We start from the raw sequence: 22,885 nt of genomic DNA, 5'->3' as shown, positions 1-22,885 counted from the left end.
AAATTATATAGTTTATCAAGATACTAAGTAGATGAAGTAGAATCCTTCCCAGAATCTTCTTTGAATCACTCTGCCCTGAAGACAATCTTTATCTCACTCATTTCTTCGATCTTCTCTTTCGTACACATGCACGAACTGTAAATAAAAGTGTGTCCGTTTGCAGCAATTTGGAAGAAAATAAATTTCTGCTTCTTATCTTAACCTCTGCCTTTTTCAAATGACCTGTATCATAGCTGTTTTTCTTCATCGCTTATGCCATAATTTTCAAAGAATGTTCATCGTTGTACGTTGTGGTTCTCGGGTACGTGAAAAGAGGGTCCCGGCGGATTTTCTATCATACCCTGATCATGCCTAGGCAGAGCAAGTAACGATGGCGCGCGTCCTAAAGAGATTTACCTTCGTTGCTACCTAAATAACTGAATCTATTCACCTACCGCTAATCATACGCTGCGTCACCAGCTGTAATTCACGAGCTACTAAATTGTTCTGGAGAATCAGACACATCCACTGGAATTTTGCGATGTGATGTGATCTCAGGTTTGTAACCTATCAGAAGCGGGACAAATCCTCACGTGAAATATGAGAGAAGAATGTATCCAAGGATAACGATAAAGTCACTGGCGTATCAAGCCACTTGCGATGCGCCAACGCGTTTTACTGCAGTTCGTAATGCAGATAAATGCAGTTTATCGACACCGAAGGGATGAAAGGCTTGGTTTGCAGTAAGATGGCTTCGAACCACCGACCTACAACGGACCTCTAACCGAGTGCGCCACACCCACCCGGAGGATGAAGGTTGAAAGGAGGTATTGCCCACGTTCGACTGTCCTTGACTCGTAGTTGTAGTACGTGATGGTCCGTTGCGTTACCAATTCTAGCGAATGAGGTAAGCGCTAGCCAATGTGTTGCTGTTCGACTTTGGCTACTGTTTGAATGCTTACTGTAGGCGATAAGGCGCTTGACAGAACAAATCACTAATGGCTTTGACTTTTCCAGGCTCTAACGAAGGGGAAAACGCCGAAACGTTAGCTGTTAATAAATATTAATACCAATCTTGCCCACAGCTCAAGCAAATCAATAAAAAAGTTGAAAGGATGCATCTAGTAGCTACAAATTACGTATATGAAAACTTTTCGTTAAAAACGGAACATTCCAGCTATCAAAAGTAACGGGAATGAGGATTATTGTTATTTTTACTTCTAACTACATTGTTTTTTTTAAAATTTGTTCTGCATTTTCGACAACTCTATCACATCATTCTTCTTCACATATATCCTTGTAACCACGCAGTTCTTTGCGTCTCTACGGCTGGAAGAGCATCTAAGACGTTTGTCTACGTCTCCATGAACGACCGTAGCGTGACTTCGCCTATGTATGTTTGCGTATCCCCAGGCACATCCAAAACCCACGTAATATCTCGGAGGCATCCGCTGAGAATCTGCCAGGATCCTCTCTACTGTTCCCCGTGGTTTTCATTTTGTTTCTAAGCGATACTAAACATTCTTCTCACTTTTGAATGTTCCTCCAGTAAAAACAATGAGATCGGAGCGGTGAAATTTCAGAAATCCACAACGAATTAGTGAAGAAGTTCGTCGAACCTTCCTCATCGCTCCTCCCCGATGAGGTTGATCGTAGTGGCTGCTGTGCTCATATCGTCGGGTCAACCATTTCCCGCTATTATCAACACTTCTATTGCTTGCGATAAGGTGAGTCTTCGAAATAACAACGCTTACATGCATGTAAGATGCAGTTTCACTTCAAAACTGTTTTTTTTTTCCTCTAGAAAACCGGTTACTGTAGCTTTTCTTACGATACGTACACATGTGTATCTCTCAAGAATAAAATCCTACGAATATTAACGTTATTACTCGTTAAATTCCATCGTCAGTATTCTGCAACTGCATAATCCAGTTGCTGTCTCGAGGCCAACTTTGCTTACTTTTATGTTGGCTATGAAAAGGGATGCCTCATGCTGGAATCGAACCAGCGACCTTCTGTTTACTAGACAGACGCTCTGCCCCTGAGCCAATGAGGCTTGTCCCTGCAGAATCCGAGCGCTCTGAAAATGTGACTGCATTTGAGGACTAACGTATTTTTGTGACTTCCTGTCTCTGTATTATTACAAAAATTTCGTAAAAGTTTTGGAAATAAAATTTTCCAAAACAGAGAATTACAATAATGAGTACAGAACTGATTAGTAACATGAACTAATCCGAAAAAATCGAAAGCAAGGAAAACTAGGGAAAGTCAATAGAGTAAAAAGAGAGAATCTGAGGAAATTTCCAACAAAAAAAAACGAAAAAAATAATTGATGATCAAAAATAAATATTCAGAAAAAAAAGCTAGTAATTATAATCATTTAGAATCGGTCAAACATAAGTTTTAGTTTACCTCGTTCTTATTCTTTCTTGTAGTTTTAAAATGTTCTTCTGGAAATCGCAGACGATCGACATATGTAGTGTTCCCTTGACGTTGTATCATAGAATTGCTGCAGAATGATTTTCTTCTTTCCTTCCTTGTTTTTTTTTTCTTGTTTTTTTTAAAATGGAATCTGGAGTGTTATAGACTAAAGTGCCTTTTTTTTTCTCATCTTTCTTCAATGAATTTCCATTTGTAACGGGTGTGTGAGAATATTTTTAGCACATTAATAGCATAATAGGGGCGGGTGTGGCGCAGTCGGTTAGAGGTCCGTTGTAGCCATACGGTCGAGGATTCGAATCCGCTCTAGTGCTCACCAAGCCTTTCATCCCTTCGGGGTCGATAAATTGGTATCAGACTTGTCTGGGAGGATAAAAACACTGCCTTGATCATCGGCTGGATCCCGCAAGTCATTGTATAGGCCAACACTCGTTCCAAAACCTCAACGATCACGAATTCCAGTAAAACGCGTTGACGCATCCCAAGTGGATTGATACGCCAGTGACTTTATCTTTTACTAATAGCATAATAGTATGATATTAATATGAGAATAGCATACACAAAAAATATGACAACAACATTTATAACCAAAAATATAAGACAAGTGTGTTGGAAACGACAACAACAAAGAAAAAAAAACGTAGAAAAGCTAAAAGAAGCTCAAAAAAAAGCGGTGGACGCCATTATTCATAAGAGTTAAGGCTTTCAGAACCTCACTGCTGTTAACAGAAGAAAACCGGTGCAGATTTTTTTTTACTTCTGTGACGGCAAGAACCAGTCGAATTCTGTTTAATTTTCTTCCTGGAAATGTTACAACAATTTCAGGTTCTCTTTTTAGAATTTATAACTAATTCGTGACTTTGTAAAAATTATTTCATCAATTTATACAGTCCCGATTCGAATTAATGAACTCTTCAACTGTTTATTCATTTATTTGTGGTCTTTATTTATTTACGGTCTTTATTTAATTATGGTTTTACTATAGAACGTTAAATAAAATCCCTTGATCACACAAATTAACATTTTTTTGAAAATATCTGTCAAGACAAAACATTTCAAAACTAATACCTTCTTCCATAGGACTCATCCATCATTAGGTAACCGTTAACAATTTTCGAAGGGATATTTACTATTTACTAACGGAATATGAGTTATTGGAGATATGCACAATCACTAGAATATAGTTATAGATATATGAATAAGAAAGTCGCTCTGGACAACTAAAATAACATTAACCCTTAGGCGACCGCGCCGTTCAACGGCTCTTTTTCAAAATTTCCTGGGTTTTTTTTTCTTGTAAAAAAGCTGTTTTGTACTTTAAGAGGTGAAGGACATGGAATAAAAGATTTTAGTGAAGATCACTAACCACAATATTAACAATTTAATTATTCTCATTATTCATTAAAATAAATTATATTATTAATTACTAGAACTATAGATGGACTTTATCTTCGCTCTGTTTCTCTCTTTGACGAAATATTTCGTTACGCGGAAAGATTCCAGCGCGAACACCGCTGATGAGAATACCAACACCGGAGTGGAAAACCCTAACCAAATAAAGCACCGATGAACGAAAGAACGACAAAAGATGTTGGCAGGAAAAAGTCTATCTTTAAAAAAAAATTACTCCTTTTTGCAATAGTCACACGTGTAATATTCTTCTAAGAACTGCGTACTAAAAACTAAAAAGAAGTTATTATCCGAAAAGTCGAAGACTTCAAGGGGTCTCGGAAAGTTCTAAGCATGATGTGACAACTAAACGAACTAATTCGGTGAAAAATGCATTCTGGCGAAAATTTATTATGCTATTCAACTTATTTGATCCATTATTTTTAAATCCAATTCAATTAATTCTATTTAATTAATTATACTTGAAATTTGACGAGCAAAGAAGGTCATGCAAGATCTACATGGTACGCACACCCTGGTTTCGTTCAAATCTTTAGAATAGAGTGCTCCAGGTGAACTAGGCAAATCCAGATTTAATTACTAATGATTAACTAATTATTCAATGATTAGTCAATTATTTAACGACTAATCTGTTCAATGACTGACTTTTGATATTTCACGATTAATCTCCAATGAATTCCCCAGGAATTCCAAACATAAGAGAAACCTCGAAGTGTCATTCTAAAAACCATTTTGCCGTGCTTGAGGCAATAAATCCAAATATAATTCTTCATTGCTCATTCTCAGAAAATATAACCATCTCTAAAAATCCACCACGCTAAACTTTTTCGCATTTCTGACTGCATCCTCCGTTATTGTCACCTTTAGTCTCGTTGAAAACAATAAAAGTGTTTTTGTTTGGAAAAATGTAAAGAACAGTTGTTGTCCATGTTTTCCATGGAATTTCTTTAAAAAAAAACTGTATTTCCTCCTAAAGCAGCAATGCACTCACGTATTTCTATTTTTAGACAGATTTCCTTCTACGAATAAAATTTAACGAAACATTCACTGGTTTGATACAAACCGAGAAAGGCGATCCTAATTGTGTATATGTGAATGCGTCAATTCTACGTAGCTCTGACTATGAAGTTAAGGTAAGTTGCCAAATTTATCGAAATACGTTTTTGTTTAAACTCCTTATCATCTTTTCCATCCTTGCAGATTCCACTCGTAGGTTGTGAGACAATCCGAAATGCGGAAGGGAATTACGAAAACGAGATCTCTGTTCAGAATGGAAACATTTTTAACTCAAAAACGGACAAACGATATCTTCTGACTTGTATTCCAGCAAACCCTATTTTCAGGTACCGTATATTCTGTAAATCATAATTTAAAAGAGATTTATGACAAAGAAAATAAAATTATCATGCGAATTGTAAGAAATCTTGAAGATCTTCTTCTTTTTTTCTTCTATTGTATTTTAGTCAGGAAATTCTCTTGATTTCACTGAATTAGCGCTTATTTCAATGAATTTTCTCAACTACCTCAAAAAATTATGCGAAGACGTCAGACGTTTGTAAAATTAGACTGAATCAAATTATCAGATAGTTTGAAGAATCAATGGAGAACGGTCCAATTTTATATTTTCAGGGATTCACAAGTAACCGTCTCCTTTGGTGGAGTTACCATCGACACTGAAATGACAACGGCAGTTTCGCTTGTGAACTCTCCAAAGGTATGCTTTGCTAATAAAATTTCCAGTATTTCTTCCAAAAAAGAACCTGGAAGTATGTCAAAATTGTAGGTTGACTACGAAGTTTCTGTTCGGGACGGGGATGATCCTTCCGCGCCACCGCTGAAACGACCGTTGGCTGTGGGAGATCGAGTGGTGAGTAGACCGGCAAGGGAACAATAATTATACTTTTCACGAAAAACCCCACGTAGACAGTTCTCATACTTCTCAGGCTATATTTTTCGGAATATATTTCGATTGCTTAAAGGTTGTTAAAGCCAGAAACAACAAAAACAACAAATTTCTGGACGAATCGAATCTCGTACACTAACTACACGAGTACGAGAGTTATTATCGTTTCAAGGCCGACTACGGGTAGTATTTGACGTGGAAGGAACACTTATTGCCTCCATATGACTGGCCGGTTCATAGTTGTTGCATTGCGCCCCGAAAAGCCAACCCACACTCACATACACACTCATATAGCAGGGACAATCCGCTCTAACATATTGCTATATATTTTTATGTTATTTCAGAGAATTTACTGAATGTCAAGAGTGGCTGGTATCGGAAAGCGATCAGAACGAAAGTATGAAATGATTACAGCTTGAATTACAGCTAAATCCACATGTTTGAATTTTGATTGCACAAGAAGAAGCTCAGATAGCTGAAAACCAGATTTCAATCATGTGATGAGCGGAAACGAAAATAATCGCCTGAACGCGCCATGGTAGTACTGTGTGAAGGTGCGCCTCGCACTTCACATACTCCATTCCATTACATTTAAACGTCTACACTTTTTTAAATCGTAGATAATGGGGAGGAGGGTGATTCCGTTCATTTCTTCCTAATTGCCGTAAAAATTTCCCGGAAGATACGGCTTCCGGCGTTCCGGCGCCCTATTTTCTACAACAAGTTCGATTGGAGCGCGCCAACCTTGTGCACGCGCCGCATCTTCCGGGCCGTTTTTTTACGGCAGGAAGAACCGGAAGAAACGGACGGAATCACCCACCTCTCCATAATCTACTATGCCGTATACGAATACTCCACCTGAAATCCGTACCACCTCAGATTCTTGGGGCAATGCCTTTAGACGCAGCGTACCACTAAACTTAAGATCTTTGAATCCCCTCGGGCAAATATATATTTAGTTCGGAGCGTAGATTGCGTGAACGAGATTCCGCTCGATTCCCCCTTAATCGTCCTGAAATAGGCGTGAGAAACTACATTTCTTCCTATGAGGTAAATTGGTAAATTGGTACGTGACACTCTTCTGCGTGCTCCACTTCCCTCAGCAGCCTATTCATTGGTTCTACTAGAACAGGCTGATGAGGAGACCTCATTGATCTGCGATGATTGCTTGTTCGTCGATGCGGCGCGCGCGTCTCTAACGATGGAGCGTTCTAACGTGTCTCGTAAAGAACAAATGTCGTTCTCATGCCGAACTTAAGAACGATTAGAGGAAGTTGAGTGAGGCCACGCTCATTCTCGTAATCTACACCCCGAACTATATATTTGCCCTAGGCACTTTCATGATATGCTGCCTTCAAAGTAAACCAAGGAATTATTTCCACTTAGTTTGTGCGCCAAGATCTTATCGTTGATTTTTCTTTGTTCGCAATGACCACCTCCCCAATTTGAAAAGTCCTGACCGACACTGAGAAGGTGGTATTTCCAATCGTCTTTAGTTCGATTTAATTCAAAAAGATAAGGCAGCAGTCTCTTTTAATCTATTTCCACAATATCTATTTCGTACACAACTTAGTCCTTGTAAAATAACATAGCTCAATTTACTTTATCTGTTTATTTTCTTTTGCATTATACATTTGTATCTATTTGTTTCACTATTATAGGTTAGAATGATTTATTTGGTTGCTAGATTTCCCTCCTATTTCCATACGCACCCTTTCCTTCCTAGTTCTTCCTCTAAGCTTCTATTTTTGCTCAAACCGTTCTTATTTACCCTCCCATAACATCGAGGGCAAGCTGTTTCAAAAAAGGATCACGTCACATATATACGTACTATGTCTGTTTTTATACCACGTCAATATAGAGGAGAGAAAGATATCAAATATATCTCCGCTAAACATATTTGTTTTATTTTTCTCATAACGGTGCTTATAAAACCTATTCCATGTTGCTGGTTATAAAAACGAGGAAGGCGATGCCTGGAAACTGCTGGATTTGTACCGTTATCACTGAGTCTAAACTCTCAGTGGATTTCTGCATAACTCATGCGCCATAACCTTCACTACCCCAGGTACTTTAAGTACGCAAAAACCCAGAAGAGGCAGCTTGAATCCTAAGGCAATTGGTACAGCAAGATTCACTCAAAAAGCTAGAGGCTCTGATGTCGCCTCACATTGAATAAGGCCAAAGGGATTTCCTTCAAACAGACCAAAAAAGTCAGAAGTTAGCAGGCAAAGATAACTCCTGGGGCTTAGCGTAGACAATACATATGCTAGGCGTGGATAGTGCAGCTGTCCCACCCGTACAGGCCTAGAGAAACCGACTGTGTCCCACAAGTGGTCTTTTTCGTGAGAGAACAGAAATCATACTTCAGAAATTGCTCAAAAATTAAAAGGTGTGATCCAGTATGAGCCCCGGGCACTAAACCATAGTAGGATTAAAACGACATGAAGTTCGGTGAAGTTTCTAAGCGGCTGCTCTCGAAGCCGTGCGGTTTGGAGAAGCGATTGGGACCTAGTGAGTATCCTGGCTGTAGTTGCTACGGTCCCAAGTCAATCCAACCGCTAGCCCCACCGCGCCCCTTCAGGCCCAGCAGCTCACGTAACTGCACCGAGCTCCATGTCGTTTCGACCATACCGTAACTGGGTCCGGACAGGAGAGATCCCCATTGGCGCTGCGTATATTTACGAGAAATCCATCGGTACCTTTACAGCAAAACAATGACACTTATATTTTTTGAAGCGCCTGCGAAGTCCTTAAAGTGACACGTTTGCGACAAGTTTCCGAGTACGTTAACTGCATGAAGCTCTTACAGCAAATACTTTATTAGTCATCTCGACACCATAAGTACGACATCGAATAAAATGACTTTGTCTCTGAAATCATAGCCGTGCTTGAGAAGCTGTCTGGAATCGTCGAGATTCAGTCAAGTGACTTCTTTTAGGCGTCATTACGCTGAGGCACACTTTTTGAGTGCTTGAAAAAGTCACCGAAAGCATCGTCAAGCAAGAACTAGTTCATTTTAAGCTGCAATCATTCACAGAGACGAATATTCGTCATTATACGTGCGTTGACTTCCAAAATTGTATGTAACAAGCTTCGGTCACTCAAGAAAATCCCCACGAAGACAGAACATCTGAAAAGGTGCAGAACCAGAAGGTATTGAAACTATCTGAACGGAAAATCCCGTAAAATGAAGGTGTACGCAGTGAAATTGTTATGGATGAAAGTGAATGGCACAGCTCGAGGCTTCCACTGACATTCTCTATTCCTTCCTCGGCGCCTTTTTCCTTCCTTTACAGCCGATCCTCGAGAGATAGCAAAAAAAACGTTCCTAGAAAAAGAGTAGGACAAGATTTCCGATTCCGGACTTCTTCAGCTTCTAAATGCATCGATATTTCCCTTTCGTTTCCTTTTTTTTTGGAAGCGAAGACTCTATTCGATACTGTAGCTCAGACTTTAAAAAAGAAATATCTAAAAAGACTGCAATAGTTTAAGGTTATAAAGGTAGCGAGACACATTTCTTCGGTCATTCATCTCCGAACATCAAGAAGATAAATAATTTTAAAGAGTGAACATAGGGCAGTAGGAAGAGAAGCGGCTGTAATTGCCCTTTGGGTGGTTTGAAACCGTCGCAGGGTTTCAGATGTCGAGAAATTGGTACCATAGCTGTATGGAAAGAGGAAACACTGACTTTCTGCATCGGATTGCCCCATAGAAATCGATGTAAAAGGGCCATCCTCACGCCCACGAAAACTCAAGCGATTCTGAACGAACTTTTTGGCAATGAACGATATTAATTAACTGTCAGTTCACCTGCATCGTTTGATTTGACATCCTCTGAACTTGTTTTAGTATTTTGAAAAGGAACTATTAACGACTAGAAGAAAACAACGCTTCACAAGAAAAAGATCGCTTTGCATAAGAAAAGCAAGAGCTCAGCATTGGAGGTTCCGTTTCGTGGATGCATTCATCATAGCAATAAATCAGCTCTGAACAACAAATCCTGCGAAGATTAGCGAAAAATAATAATCAAAATAAAACGATTAAAAATATGTGTTTCTCAGACGGGGTATCCTTTATTTCCACATAGAAATATTCATCGGAATTTTCTTTCAGTGATTATGTAACAGAAGAAGTCACTACAGTGGTGATTTATTGATTTTAGTGTGTTTCTTTTTTAAACGTATTGATTATAGCGTGTACCAAACAATGCCAAGCGCGCCTTTCTTAATTTAAATCACAAAGAAAAATTATTCCAGGATATCAAAAAATAAAAATAAGATAGAGGTAAAATAGGAGAATTAAAAATAAATAAATTCAAGTCTGCTTTTCTAGACCTATACCGTACATCTCGCTCCAACAACTCGAGGCAGGATAGGACGATGTTGGGCGAGCGACGGCAGGAGTGAGTTAGAGCTTAGCGACAATGACGGTTGTTCAGTACAGCGTTCTGGAGAGGCAAGTCTTTTTTCTTCCTTTTCTGAAATACCTCGATCAAAATACAGTACAAAACATTCCGATTCAAGTAGAACCCGGTTCCTCTATTTCCGCGATCCATTCGACAAATTTCCAAGAAATCTCTGGAAGTAACTGCCTGGCAGTCATAGTCCAATTAATCGATTTATTCGGTCGTTTTGTGATTTGTTAAAAAAATACAAGTCAGAAATTTTTGCATAGGGCTCCGGACGCTCCTGGTTTATTGCAACGGTACTTTTTCTGTCTTTCTAACAATCCTAATGCAACAATTCCAGGTATGGGGAGATTTCGAAGTGTCACGTGATGAGCATGGAACGACGTTTCTTAACCATATTAAAGCATGGGCGTTTCCGACCAGGTAAGTAGATACGGTACTCGTAATTCCTCCTCATAGTCTGATGTCGAACTCAGCGTTTACGATTCCCCATTGTATTTTCGGCATCCCTTCCGCCGAAGAACACTTTTCTCCTCGTGATTCCTTTGTGATCGCAATTAAAATCGCCAAATGAAATTCCGGGAAGAATGACTCAAAGAATAATTTTTGTCAGGATGACATTTTACATCCAGTTTCGTATTGTCGTCGAGCAAGACTGTGATTCACACAAATGATCTCCTGAATATTACAACCAAACGGTGGTGGTCGGAACCTCTACGCAACAATTACGCCTAGACTCTGGTCCCCATCTTTGCGTCTGAAACTCTTTCACTACCTCAACACTCCTAATCAAATCTCCTCCACACAATGAATTTCAGCAATGAAGTGAACATTTTCTGCAACCTGCATGTTTGCGCCGACTGTGAACAACTCTCGTGTCGTAGTCGTCCGCGACGAGTTCCAGAAACAAGCGGTGACGGTACGGATGAGCAAACCGGTGAGGACTTAGTGCCACCGATCCCAATTCGGACAAGTTTCCGATTGCGGAGGGAAACGGAGCCGCTTATTTCGACGAGGTTACCGATTGAGATGCCCTCCGCATCCAGTACCACTACTCTGTTGTCATTCATTTTCTGGACATTTTTGGCGTTGTTGTTTGTGAACTCAGCGGATTTCTGATGAGAATAAATATTAATAAAAAGGTTAAGCTTTTTTTTTGTCAACGAACAGAAGTGCCAAGGACAATTTGCTCAAAAGAGAGCCAATTGCGGCCAGTCATGCTGCTTTTGAACAATTCCTCTGTGTTTTGAATTAGCATTATTAACACTCTCAGGGCTGCAGAAACATCTTTCCAGAGGAGTTTGGAATTCCGCGCGAATAACGCTGTCCAATGCAACAATTTCGATGATATAGGATTTTTTTATTCTATATTCTATTCTATTTTTATTCTATATTTTTTATTCTTTTTTTATTCATGCTCACAACTTGTTCCATAATTTTTTTTGTACTCTTTCTTCTATGTGTGAGTGACAGCACATTCCAAACACCATGAAGACGACAAAATAAAGTAAAAGAAGGCAACGATTACCTTTAATAAATCTCCCTACAGAAATCCTAATCCAATATTATTGACGTTTACTATCCGTATTTATTTAAAAAAACAAATTATAGTTCCATAGCGAGAAAAAAGAAGGAAAATTATGGGGCTAGAACCTTCCAACATCTGAGTACGAATGCCTAACTTATAAAGTGCAGCTTACTACTTAGAGGGAGTAGAGAGGACTATTTAATCGGAGTTTATCCTATTCGACAGTTTTCAAATGGAGTATTTCTGAAATAATCTCTTCGAAAAATTATGGATCTTCATATGATATGATCTCAAATTGAGCTAATCTTACAAAATCCGCTAAAAAATACTTTCCATTTCTGCTTATTCGCACGATGATAAAGGATAAAATGCCTGTCGTTAGCCGATCCGCGTGGGATGAGCGAATGCGTTCACTTCAATTTGGAATTGTTTGAGATTTACAAAAAGGTTGTCTAGCCTGTACAACAATCTGCGGAGGCTAGCCGATGTATCCATCCAATGTTTTTATCCTCGCGAACAACCTCGTTAGCCATTTTATCAACTGTGGAGGGATAAAAGGTTTCGTTGGCATTGTGGCGGTTTCGAAACATCGAGTGAACGTTCACTCGAATTGGAACCTCTTATCAATTGCGCTACACACCCCAGAAGCGTATATGATGAAATTGAAAAAAAAAGTAATTGGTCCCGCACAATTTTAATTTCAGTTTTTGTTGTTATGGCAGACTATCACGCGTACCAATTAGTCTTGACGTAACTTTGTCACAGAATTCACAAGTATTTCTGATATTTTTTACATTGTATCGAGACCCCAGTCCATCAATTTCCCTTGTTATCGATTTTAATGTCGCAAATTGTTTCAGGAATAATCTGTGTTAAACTCTTATATCAAACGCAGGACATATGATCGAACTTGAAAGTTTGCAATGGGAGAAATTTGCAGCATTTCTTTCAGGGAAAAGAGAAGAATTTCTGTTCATGGAGAAGGTTGTCGCTGCACGTTACATCCTTCCAAGTACTGATACGTTTCATCAAACATTTCCGTTAAACATTTAACGCTTGCTGAAGGGAACTGCAGGATGAAAATTATCGTGAATATAAAAGAATGTTTCAAATGAGAATGAATATAAAAGGACTTTTCGAAATTCGATCCGATTGATGTGGAAAAATGACCAAAAAAATAATCAGTTGGACGATTTTTTTCGAGTTTTATAAGTCGGATAACATTTTTCACAACAATTTTCCTTTTACTTTTTGAAATTTCTCATCCTTAAGTTTTGCGCTTCCCTTATGTCTGTCTTTGTTTCTTTTGCACTCTCCGTGAAACTATTTTGAAAAATTATGCAGGAAGAAATTTGTTTCGTTTTTTGCACTAAGTTGAATTTCCTTCTCAAAGAATTTTTTCGATTTTTAAAAGATAAATATCCGCGTGAAAATGTTTAAAAGCACCACTTCATTGATCCTCAAACATCACAAAGTGAATCGATCCTCTTAACGAAAATTTCTAACAAAAAGAACTTTAACTTTACCCAAAAAAGTTATAAAAAGAAAGACATAGCTTCGTTTCATTTCATGACCATCTACGTCCAGAAATCGTTTTTTTTTTTTATTTTGCAAAAGTTAAACGTCGTTAGTTATCATAAATTATGTGCATCAGTAATTGCAATAATGCAACCAGTTCTTAACCATACTCCTACCGTTCCGGGGTCATTATGGTCTTCAGAAGCAAAAAGCAAAGAAAATCGGGGAAAATCTGTATGAAATAAGAAATTAAACTAAAGAAAGAAAGAAACTATAGAAATAGGAAGGACGGTAGCGCTGGTCGAAGTGCCAGCGTTAAGCGCTGCGTCCTGTAAGACACAACTAAGTAGTATTGTTGTACTAAAAAAAAAAACGCTTCTAAAATTTTCAAGCTAGAAAAAACTCAAAGAAATTTCAGAATAATGGTGAACACACCAATCAATGGATTCATCTTTTATCCTGAGCACCTGTCTTTTCTATTTTCAATTTTAAAATTGGGAATTTTTGTCTTAATCAACTAGAGGGAAATGACTCACTTGACTCTCGCCTCTTTCGAACTTTGGACGAGCTTATGGATAAGTCAACGATATCGAGGAAAGGCGAACGGTTATAGTATGTAATTTCGTGTATTAGTTGTAACTAATTATAACATTAAGCATTTTACTATTATAGTTGATATTATTAATGGATTCAATGTAATATTGAGCAAAATCCGTGAATGAAAAGGCCGCCTACTAAAACTCAAATAATTTAAAAATAACTTTTTGCACTTTGTGCATGGACCGACATTTGCAACATAACTATTACATCAAATTTGATGGGTTAAGAAATAGCAATAACATGTACAAATACCGACTAAAAATAGCCGTTAACACTTGGATTTAAACAAATTTCAAACTCCCCGAAAACCCGAATGATATCGTCGTTTTTCTACCAATACTACTAACGACCTGTTGACGTCATGAATCATAGTTAAACTCATATTCTGACGCATTTGCTTTAAACCTACAAAAAAAAGTTTATTGAAACTTAACACAATAGTTGCAACAAGACAAACATTATCTAAATATCTATTTAAGTATTAACTTCAAAAAAAGCGGTGTCACTGGAGGACAAGAGAGAGGGAGAAAAAAGTTAGAGAGAGAGCTAGAGAGAGACAAAAGGACAAACATGCTCGAGAAAGGGCAAAATTTAAGGATAAGAACTTCCGAAAAAGAAAGAAATACTGCGGTATTCTCATCTAACCTATAAAACTCGAAAAGAAATATTCAGCTGGTTGCTTCTCTTGTCATTTTTGCTCTGTCCTCAGATTTATCCCTAAAAGGATAGAAAAAACTAAATCAACAATAAGAAAACAGAATTTTCAAAGAATATGTATATATATTCTTTGAAAATTCTGTTTATGTCACGAACAAAATTTTTCAAAAACTGAATAGTTCTTTACTCTCCGCAGGAGTATGCTAAAAATAAAATGGAAAAGATACGTCTGTAGTTGGATTCAATAGACAACTGCCGACAAAAACCTCATAATGGTACGCAAGTTACTGTCATTCTTCAACTGAGCACCGACCTTTGTTATTTGATTAAAAACGATTTCTGTAAAATGTGCAACTGCGCCCAATGTCACAATTGCTTCGTTGATCCGATCGTTTCCATAATTCCTGCAGATTTTATGAAGTAAACAGTAGTCGGCAGCAGTAGGAGGGAGCGGAACGACGGTTGACGAGTTACGTAGTCTTTTTTCCCTCTCTTTCATAGCTACTTCAAGAACTGGTCGTACGCTCGCAATCCTCAGGTATTGCAAGGGAAAAAAATAGAAATGTGTGGCGCTTCACAGTGATTCGCTGAATGTTGTCAAACATTCTGACCACCGCAGTAGCGATAGCAAGAAAAAACTGAATAAAGCAGTTGAAGATAAAATATGAGCAAAAAGAGAGAGTTAACCGTGTGAGGGAACCGCTCCACAAGGAGGTAAGCTCTCAAAGAACACCAATACCAACACCAACGCTGTGAACCTTAACCTTGCGTCTGAACGCTACTGATCGGTTATTTATTTATGAGGAATCAACTTGGAGTTTGCCTTCGCCTTAAAATGTCACTCCAGCCCAGCTCCACTCCATGGAGTCGAATAAATATAGATTATAACTTAAAAGAGTCCGCCATCATTTTACTTCGTAAGTACTGCCTTTCTATCGTCTTCAGGTGAAAGCTTGAGAAAAAAACAGCAATTCGAGTCCAAAGAACATCTTTACATATATTTTATGAAAGGAAATCAGCTGTTTTCCTCTACTTTTAAAGAAATCCTTTCACCTGTGGCTTAACTCCAGGATTGAATGACGCCACAGCATGCAGGATTTGAAAACTTAAATCTTCTTTTTACGCGTGAGTGACAAGGAAGCAGGGGAAAGGGCAGCACCTGATCAAAAAGTACCCAGCTATCGATCACAAAACCCAAAGGGGAGGTCACAGTGACTGATCGAAGTCCTAATAGCAGAGTGGAATAATTTCACCTGATGATTCTAGGATGGTATGGCCTTTCCTTAAACAAATTACATATTATTATTAGTAAGGTTTCAAGCGTATGACTATTTTGCAGCCAGAGCTACTCTTCTTCTGAATCACCAGACAAAATTGACCCCATACCCTCTGTGTCACCTCGGCAGGAGAGGTACAATCAAATTTTTTACTAATAACTTATTTAAAGAGGTAGACATAGAAAGGCTATTCCCGAATAAACTCTCATCAAATGTGGCCTGGACATCCTTAGCTAGCCAGTAAAAAGGCTAAAAAGAAAAGAAAAACAAAAACCTCTCACGCTGCAGCAAGAGTTCTTTTTTCTCTTCCGTCTTCACACCATCCTTATCAATTTCTGCAGAGTTTTAGACTCTAAGACGGAGTTCACTTTGGGATTGGAGGCACCATTTCCTTTCCGAAAACGTTTTACTCTCGTCTTTGTTTAAAGGCTTTCTCGTAGCTCGTTCTTTCCGCATAATCACTCAATAATCCAGTTTGGCGAGGCTTTTTACGGTTCGACCGTATCCAGTTTGACATACGGGTTGATATCACTGCTTCAAAAGTTCAGCCTTGTTCCCGACGGATGTATGTGTTGGTACGTACACTATCGTCATTCAGAGAACCTAGAAAAATCCAGCATTCCTTTCTCGCAATTTCTTGCAAATAAGCTAGCAGTTTCCAGCGCAAGATATGGCAATTCCACGATAATTCCATCATTGTTTCAAAACGCTAACTGCTGTGTGACTTATTTTATGGGGCAACTATGTAGTTGTTTTGCTTCTATTCACGCTCGACGATGACAACATGCAATTTCACTGTCCAGTTTTGGTCATCAATGATCAAAACACAGATTTGCAATAGGAACTAGTTTGTTGGACAAAAATACGCAACGCTACAAGGTCGGATTTGTGCCTTCAATATTCCCGTGACCTTACAAGCATACGTATCTGTGAAAAGGGTCATCGTCATTCTAGTAGAAGCAAAAAGGAGGAATCTCACAGACAACGTTTCCGAAAAAATTTTCGATGGGTTTTCCTTCTCTAGAGAAGGGTTTTCCTTCTCTAGTAGAAAAGGTGCAGAAGGTGGCTCGGCTTAAATACCGCAACGAAAACGAAAAACTCCCACTACAAATGCAGACATCTCGAGAATTGGTTTACCCAACGATGCAACTTTTTACATCCATCCGATTCCCGATGGGCGCTTAAAAAGGTTCTTATTACTCAAACGAATATAAAGAGCTGCTTGGATACATGCTTCCATCGCAAATTTATTATACCCGTTTTCATTCCTCCAATTCTAGCGGAGTACTGTGTTGCGTCGTTGGATGAACTGATGTCTTTGGTGATCGTGAGGTGCTGGATTTCGTGAGAATATCTCTCTCACTTCACCACTTCACTCCACATTCTTGGGAATTACATACAGTAAGTACACAATGCAGTAAATACAATCCAGTCGAGGGAAAGATCCCAACGTCGGAAACTCTTCCCACACCCAGTGCCTTCAAGGAGAGTTAGCCTCTTCCTCACTCAATTTTACAAAAGTATGTTATAGTCGAGCACTAAGCTTTTATTCTTACACTATCAGCACATTTTCCAGGGATTCCACTAGAAAGGATTACATCTAGCTTGCTGCGCTTACTTCCTTTAACTACATCAAGACGTTAACTTGAACTAATTACTGATCTTATACAGTTATTCCCTCAACACATTTCGCTACAGTACCAATCCTGGGTCAAAATTTTACAAGAAGTTGTAAAAATATTGTAGATCGTAGCTTTGAAAACAACTAAATGTTACATAGCAAATTCACTTCTGAAGAGAAGGAAAGAACTTACAGTAGAAAAAATTATTCAAAATTAAGAACTGTTTAAGGGAGAGTTAAAAATTTACTGAAAATTACCCTGTGTGTGGATTTTTTTTGGAATCTCGACGCAAATAAAAACTGTTTACTAATCATACGTTTTCGTGCATGAACTAGAAAAAGTGGAAAATTATGAGGGTGCTGAATGGGCTGTCTGTCAGCTGTCCTATGAGGAACATACTGTAGAATTTCACCGAGCATGATTGTTGATCCAGCGAAATTACGGAAGAAAATCGTGTTTAATACTTAGGGTCAGATATCGCTTACTACCTCTATCAACCTTCCATATCTGGCTTGACGGAGATAGCAGGGAGTCGCAGTCCTGCATGAATCGTCGCGGTGGTCTACATAGCACTGAGATTCCTACGATAGTGATACGATAATGCGATGATACGCAGTCACCAAATAGAACCCCAGTGAGGAATCCATGGATCCATTCGACTGAGCGCGGGACATGTGAGGCACAGAATGACTTGAAAGAACAGAGCGAATGACACGTGATCTAGCACAAACCCTTTTTCAATTATACATTCTAAACAGACAAAGTTGCGTGAACAGTATTTTTTCAGTAGTTAAGCCGCTTAAGAAGAATAGGGACATCAATTTTTTAACGATGTCGAATGTACGATTGGAGAAGCCACCGAGAATAAAAAACGAACACTAGTGAATGTTCAAGAGACAGACTTAACGCAGAAGCGTGTCCAATGCGAATGGTTAAAGAACGCCCATAGATACATGTAATTGCATAGTTTAAGAGAATACTGCCTAGTTAGTCTAAAAATACCATTTTAAACCAAATCCGATGAACTGTCGATTTATAGGAATTCAATGCAAAGGATGGGTCATCGGGAAACGGGAAAAATAACGACGTCAACTGATGGGGGAAGAGTAAGAGAAATATCACGTCAAGACCTTAATTTTCACACTTTTCGTGACATTTCGTGGACGAAGACTGGTACGACAAACGAGTAATACAGTAATATATTGTGGATCCGCAAAAAACTTTGAAGGAAAGAGAAAATTATTGACAGAACTAGTCCGATTTTTGAATTTAAAGTTTTAGCACAGCTGGGAGTTTTTTTTTTTCTACGCACCCTCTATTGGGTCTGGTTAAACTCTTTCTAAACATCAAACAACGTTTCATGTAATTAGCACCTCCTCTCGACTCCCCAACCTCACATTGTGATGAGTTTCGCTTTTCTTCGCACATAGATAAACTTCACTTAAACGGCCAGTTTTTCTACGAACTTCTGGCGATTCACCGCCGACTGGCAACGAAGCCGGCGTATCTGGTCTGTGCTCCTGTTCAGACGGCGGTTTTTCGCGACCTCTTCGCCTCTTGACCTCGGCGCCAGCGCCAACACATGAGTCGGCGTTTCAATTTTCATCCATTGCGCTCCACTTTCCCTTTCTAAGGGCGTTCTTTCGCATTGCTGACTCGTACAATTGCGCCCTCTGTCAATGTGTTTCCTTTTTTCTTTTGTTACAACCGCGTACATTAGTGAAAAACCAGAAAAAGGCGCAGAAAAAGTGACGGCGGCCTCAAGTCTACAGGAAGAGTTCTTGATGCTTTGAAGATGAACTGACACGTAAAAGTTTTTCTAGTGGGATTTAAAGAATGCGGAAGTGAGCCGCTGTTGTTATCACAATTAACAACAACAACACCCAACAATTATTTAGAAAAAAAAAACGAATTCCCCAAATTTCTCGGAAAAATTCACTATGCGCTTCACAATTCGACTGATCCATACTAATTTTTACAAGTATGTAAACATGGTCAATCAGGAAATTTTCCCATTATTTTCCATTCGCTCTAAGAAACATCAACAGTAACGGCAGCAGTTAACACGTTAAGAAAGTATTCGCCAAAGAAATTGACCTCTCAAAACTTTTCCATTAGAAAAATGTCTAGAAGAGAACACTTGGAATCGGCTTTCTCTTCTGGGATTCTCGCAAATTTTCAGAACAGAAAAACTGATTTCATTTGAAAATAGGCTGCTAATTTATCAGCGAGCGAAAATCAGCGCCGATTCAATGATCCCTTTGTGGATTACGTCGATTATTATGAAGGACAAACACAAAGACCTTGGCTAAAGTACACAAATATCTCTTCGCTGAAGAATTTCCAGAAGAAATTATTGAGAAGATACGAAAAACGACTGTTACGATAATTGATTTACGGTAAATTTGTTCTATTGACACCGTTCGGCGACTGACATTCTAGTTTAAAAATTACGGCTCTGATTTGAAATAGGGTACCAACAAAAAAATTCGTAGTAAACTATGATCGGAAAACAAGAATTCTTCGGAAAAATTCAAAATTTGTCCACTAATCTGCAAGCCCTCAAGTCCTCTCTTTCTGAATACACAAATTTGAAGTTTGGTTGTGGAGCGACTGTATTGAAACGGTTCTTTTAAAAATTCAGACGCAGAATTCAACCGGTTGCTACGCACTACCATGAATATAACGATAGCTGCTGAAATTTATAGGTCTTTTCATTCCATTAATCCAACAATTTTTGTTATGAAAAAAACAATTATATGCTATTTTGAACGAATAAACACGAAACTATTATTTCAAAGAGTGAACGATCGCTTAAATCGTCCTATTTCGAAATGTCAAAGCATTCTTGAACGGTTTTAATCAAGTTTGTAAAAAATCCTCTTTACACTCAACATTAACCAATTATATTAACACAAAAAGTACTGTATGGTTAGTAGTTTAGTTAGTAATCAAAGTGTCAGTTTATCGCTAGACTGATTAGTGAAATGGAAATTATCCTACCACTTCTGCTCCATCAACTTTATCCTTAGGTTCCAGTGAGAAAATATTTCAAATAAACCAAAAATATCGCTGGACTCAGGATGCGCTCTAATTCCGTAAAAGCAGAGAATTCATCGGTGTATATGGAAAATCAGCTCATAGATGGCAGAGAGGATATAACCCAGGACATCTTAACATGCATCACCGTATGCAGTGCAATAATCTACTATTCATTTAAAAAAAAAGAAAAAAAAGAAACAACAAAAGTTCAAATTTGTGTTGAATTTCGAAGAACTGACAACGACGTTGTTAAATAAGTTAGTAAGCTAGCAAGTTAATAAGTTTAAATTCCAATACTCGTTCTCCGATCTTCTCTGAAACTCTCCGTGTTACTTCCAAAATTTAAATGAATATTCTGATTTAATTGAAATTACTAACCATAGGTGCGATAGGGACGAGCCGGACCCCTTCTCAGGTGAAGGAGTCTGGCTCATGGGTTGCAGCGCAGGTGATGAGGACACAAACCGTCCAGAAATTAATGGAGAGGTTTGCCAACCAGCCAAAAGTGAAGTAGGACCCTTCGCCAACCATCCAGAAGTAAGGGGGGTCGGAGCACCAGCTCCAACTATCTCATGCATGTTACTAACTAAACAAGTTCAGGGCTTACTTAGTTACGAATTTCAATTAAATTTTGACTTATTTGTGAAATTTCCAAAAATTCTTTTCTCGGGAAAAAATAAAAACTTTGAACTGAAATGTAGACACTAGTCCGTGTCTCGCATGAGATATGAGAATGTTCCTGGATCGTTACTATTGCATGATAAAGAAAACTGTTGAGAACAGTGCAGAGATCTAAGAAAACACAAATCTCCCAAAAAAAGCTAGTACTAAAACCTCCACGAGATTAGATGCGAAAAAATTCCGGGAGGAGAGCTAGGTTTCCTGAGTTTAATTTCTTATATAATTGTGCTAGACGAACTAAACACCGAAATAGGACCAACTTGTTCTCGAAAATGTCTCGAGTGGGAAAAAGTATAAATATACTGGTTTGTGACTTGAAATTATCTACAATTACTGGCCCTGACTCTGATTATAACTCACATTCATGCATGTTCATCAAATTCAGATGGTACCACTTTTCTCACAAACGAAATAGAAGGGGTTTTTGCCTCTTTTTTCTCACTCAGAATGCAAGAACAAAAATATTTCCATACAATCTTGTCCTTATGTCCCTAAATTATTTTAAATTTAATCGAAAGAAATCTTGTTCTAATCCGAATAACCTTACGCCCAACATTTCGAAAAGAAAATGAAAAATGAGCGTGCATACGCAGGAGAAGAAAGAAAATTCTCGGAACTATTTTATTCTACCGTAAACTAGATTTGAGCGTTACTAATTCGTTACGTATGTATTCAAGTAATCGTCTCAAAAAGTTTCAGCAATTTTCAGTGAAAGAAAGAAGAACAAATTGAGGCAACTTTTCTTGTGCTTTGGGAAAAATCTTTCTGTATATCCGAAACGAATGGAAATGGCACGAGAATTCCTCTCCTCTGCAGTTCCACCGCAAAAATGTCGTTAAATCGTTTGTTCTCATAAAAACAGTGCCGCCGATGGTAAAAATACTGTGACTAGCGGGCGACGAACTACGATAGATCGTTCAAGAAAATTAAGAGGATTTTTCGATATTTCAACAGTGAATTATTTGCAGACATCGGTCTATCGATTAGTTTTTCTACGAGAGGGAACGTACTTAAAATTTAGGCGAAAAAGAGAGAAAAACTGAAACTTTATATTTTTATTTTATATTTTATACTTTATATTTTTTCTTTATATTATTAAAAAATGGTCTCAGTCCCCTCGAAACTTTTTTTTTTCTAAAAAAAGAGAAATATCCGTATATTTAAGTCTGAGGAGCTAATTTTCCGCTTTTTCTTCTTAATGTACGAACATTTTGAAGAGTGGCGCCGATGGCAAACACTTTTCTCATCGGTTTATGTGTACCTAGGTCTGCATTCCTGATTTTTGCAAGCACCATTAAACAAGGTTATCATTCAAGAAAATACTACAAGATAGCAAAAAGAGGAATATTTCGATGCGTCCGAAAGAGGAAAAAAACTGTGCCATGAGGGCTGAGCATTTATCGTTTTTCTACATTAAACAACAAATGACGTTTCCAAACAACAAATATCTTTAATTCTTGATGTTTTTTTTTCTTGAAGACGCATGGAAATTTTAAACATTTAGCAATTGGGAAAGTAGTAATTATCCCCACTATCTGATAGTATAATAATATTATCCTAATATCTAATATATATATATATATATAATTATCCTCAAAGGTGTTTTTGAAGGAGTGATCTATACTAAGAAGGGATTTATAGGTTGCTTAGTCTCATGCTGAAAGAACCCTCTTCAGAGTAAAACAGTAACGGAGTCACCAACTTCCCATTACATCTCATCTTTGATTTTCAGGTTTACGGCGAACATCTCATCTCGCCACTGAATTCTCGTCCACTTAAGGAGAGAAGAACAGTGGGGGAAAAAATTGAACGATATCT

The 22,885-nt window shown here is 38.2% G+C and overlaps 1 protein-coding gene across 1 annotated transcript; it reads left to right on the top strand.

The window, feature by feature from the left end:
• Positions 1-1,619: 1,619 nt before the first annotated feature.
• On the top strand, positions 1,620-11,261 carry RB195_005212 (uncharacterized protein; the record flags this gene model as incomplete). Its single annotated transcript, XM_064177568.1, has 8 exons — positions 1,620-1,706; positions 4,836-4,961; positions 5,029-5,171; positions 5,458-5,542; positions 5,612-5,695; positions 10,067-10,189; positions 10,483-10,565; positions 10,961-11,261. The coding sequence occupies 8 exons, from the start codon at positions 1,620-1,622 to the stop codon at positions 11,259-11,261; spliced, it is 1,032 nt and encodes a 343-aa protein (XP_064034693.1).
• Positions 11,262-22,885: the final 11,624 nt, after the last annotated feature.

Source organism: Necator americanus, chromosome I, assembly GCF_031761385.1.
Source record: "Necator americanus strain Aroian chromosome I, whole genome shotgun sequence".
Classification (NCBI taxonomy): Eukaryota; Metazoa; Nematoda; class Chromadorea; order Rhabditida; family Ancylostomatidae; genus Necator; species Necator americanus.
Note: the sequence above shows the minus strand (reverse complement) of the source record. Positions and strands in the feature narration are given on the sequence as shown.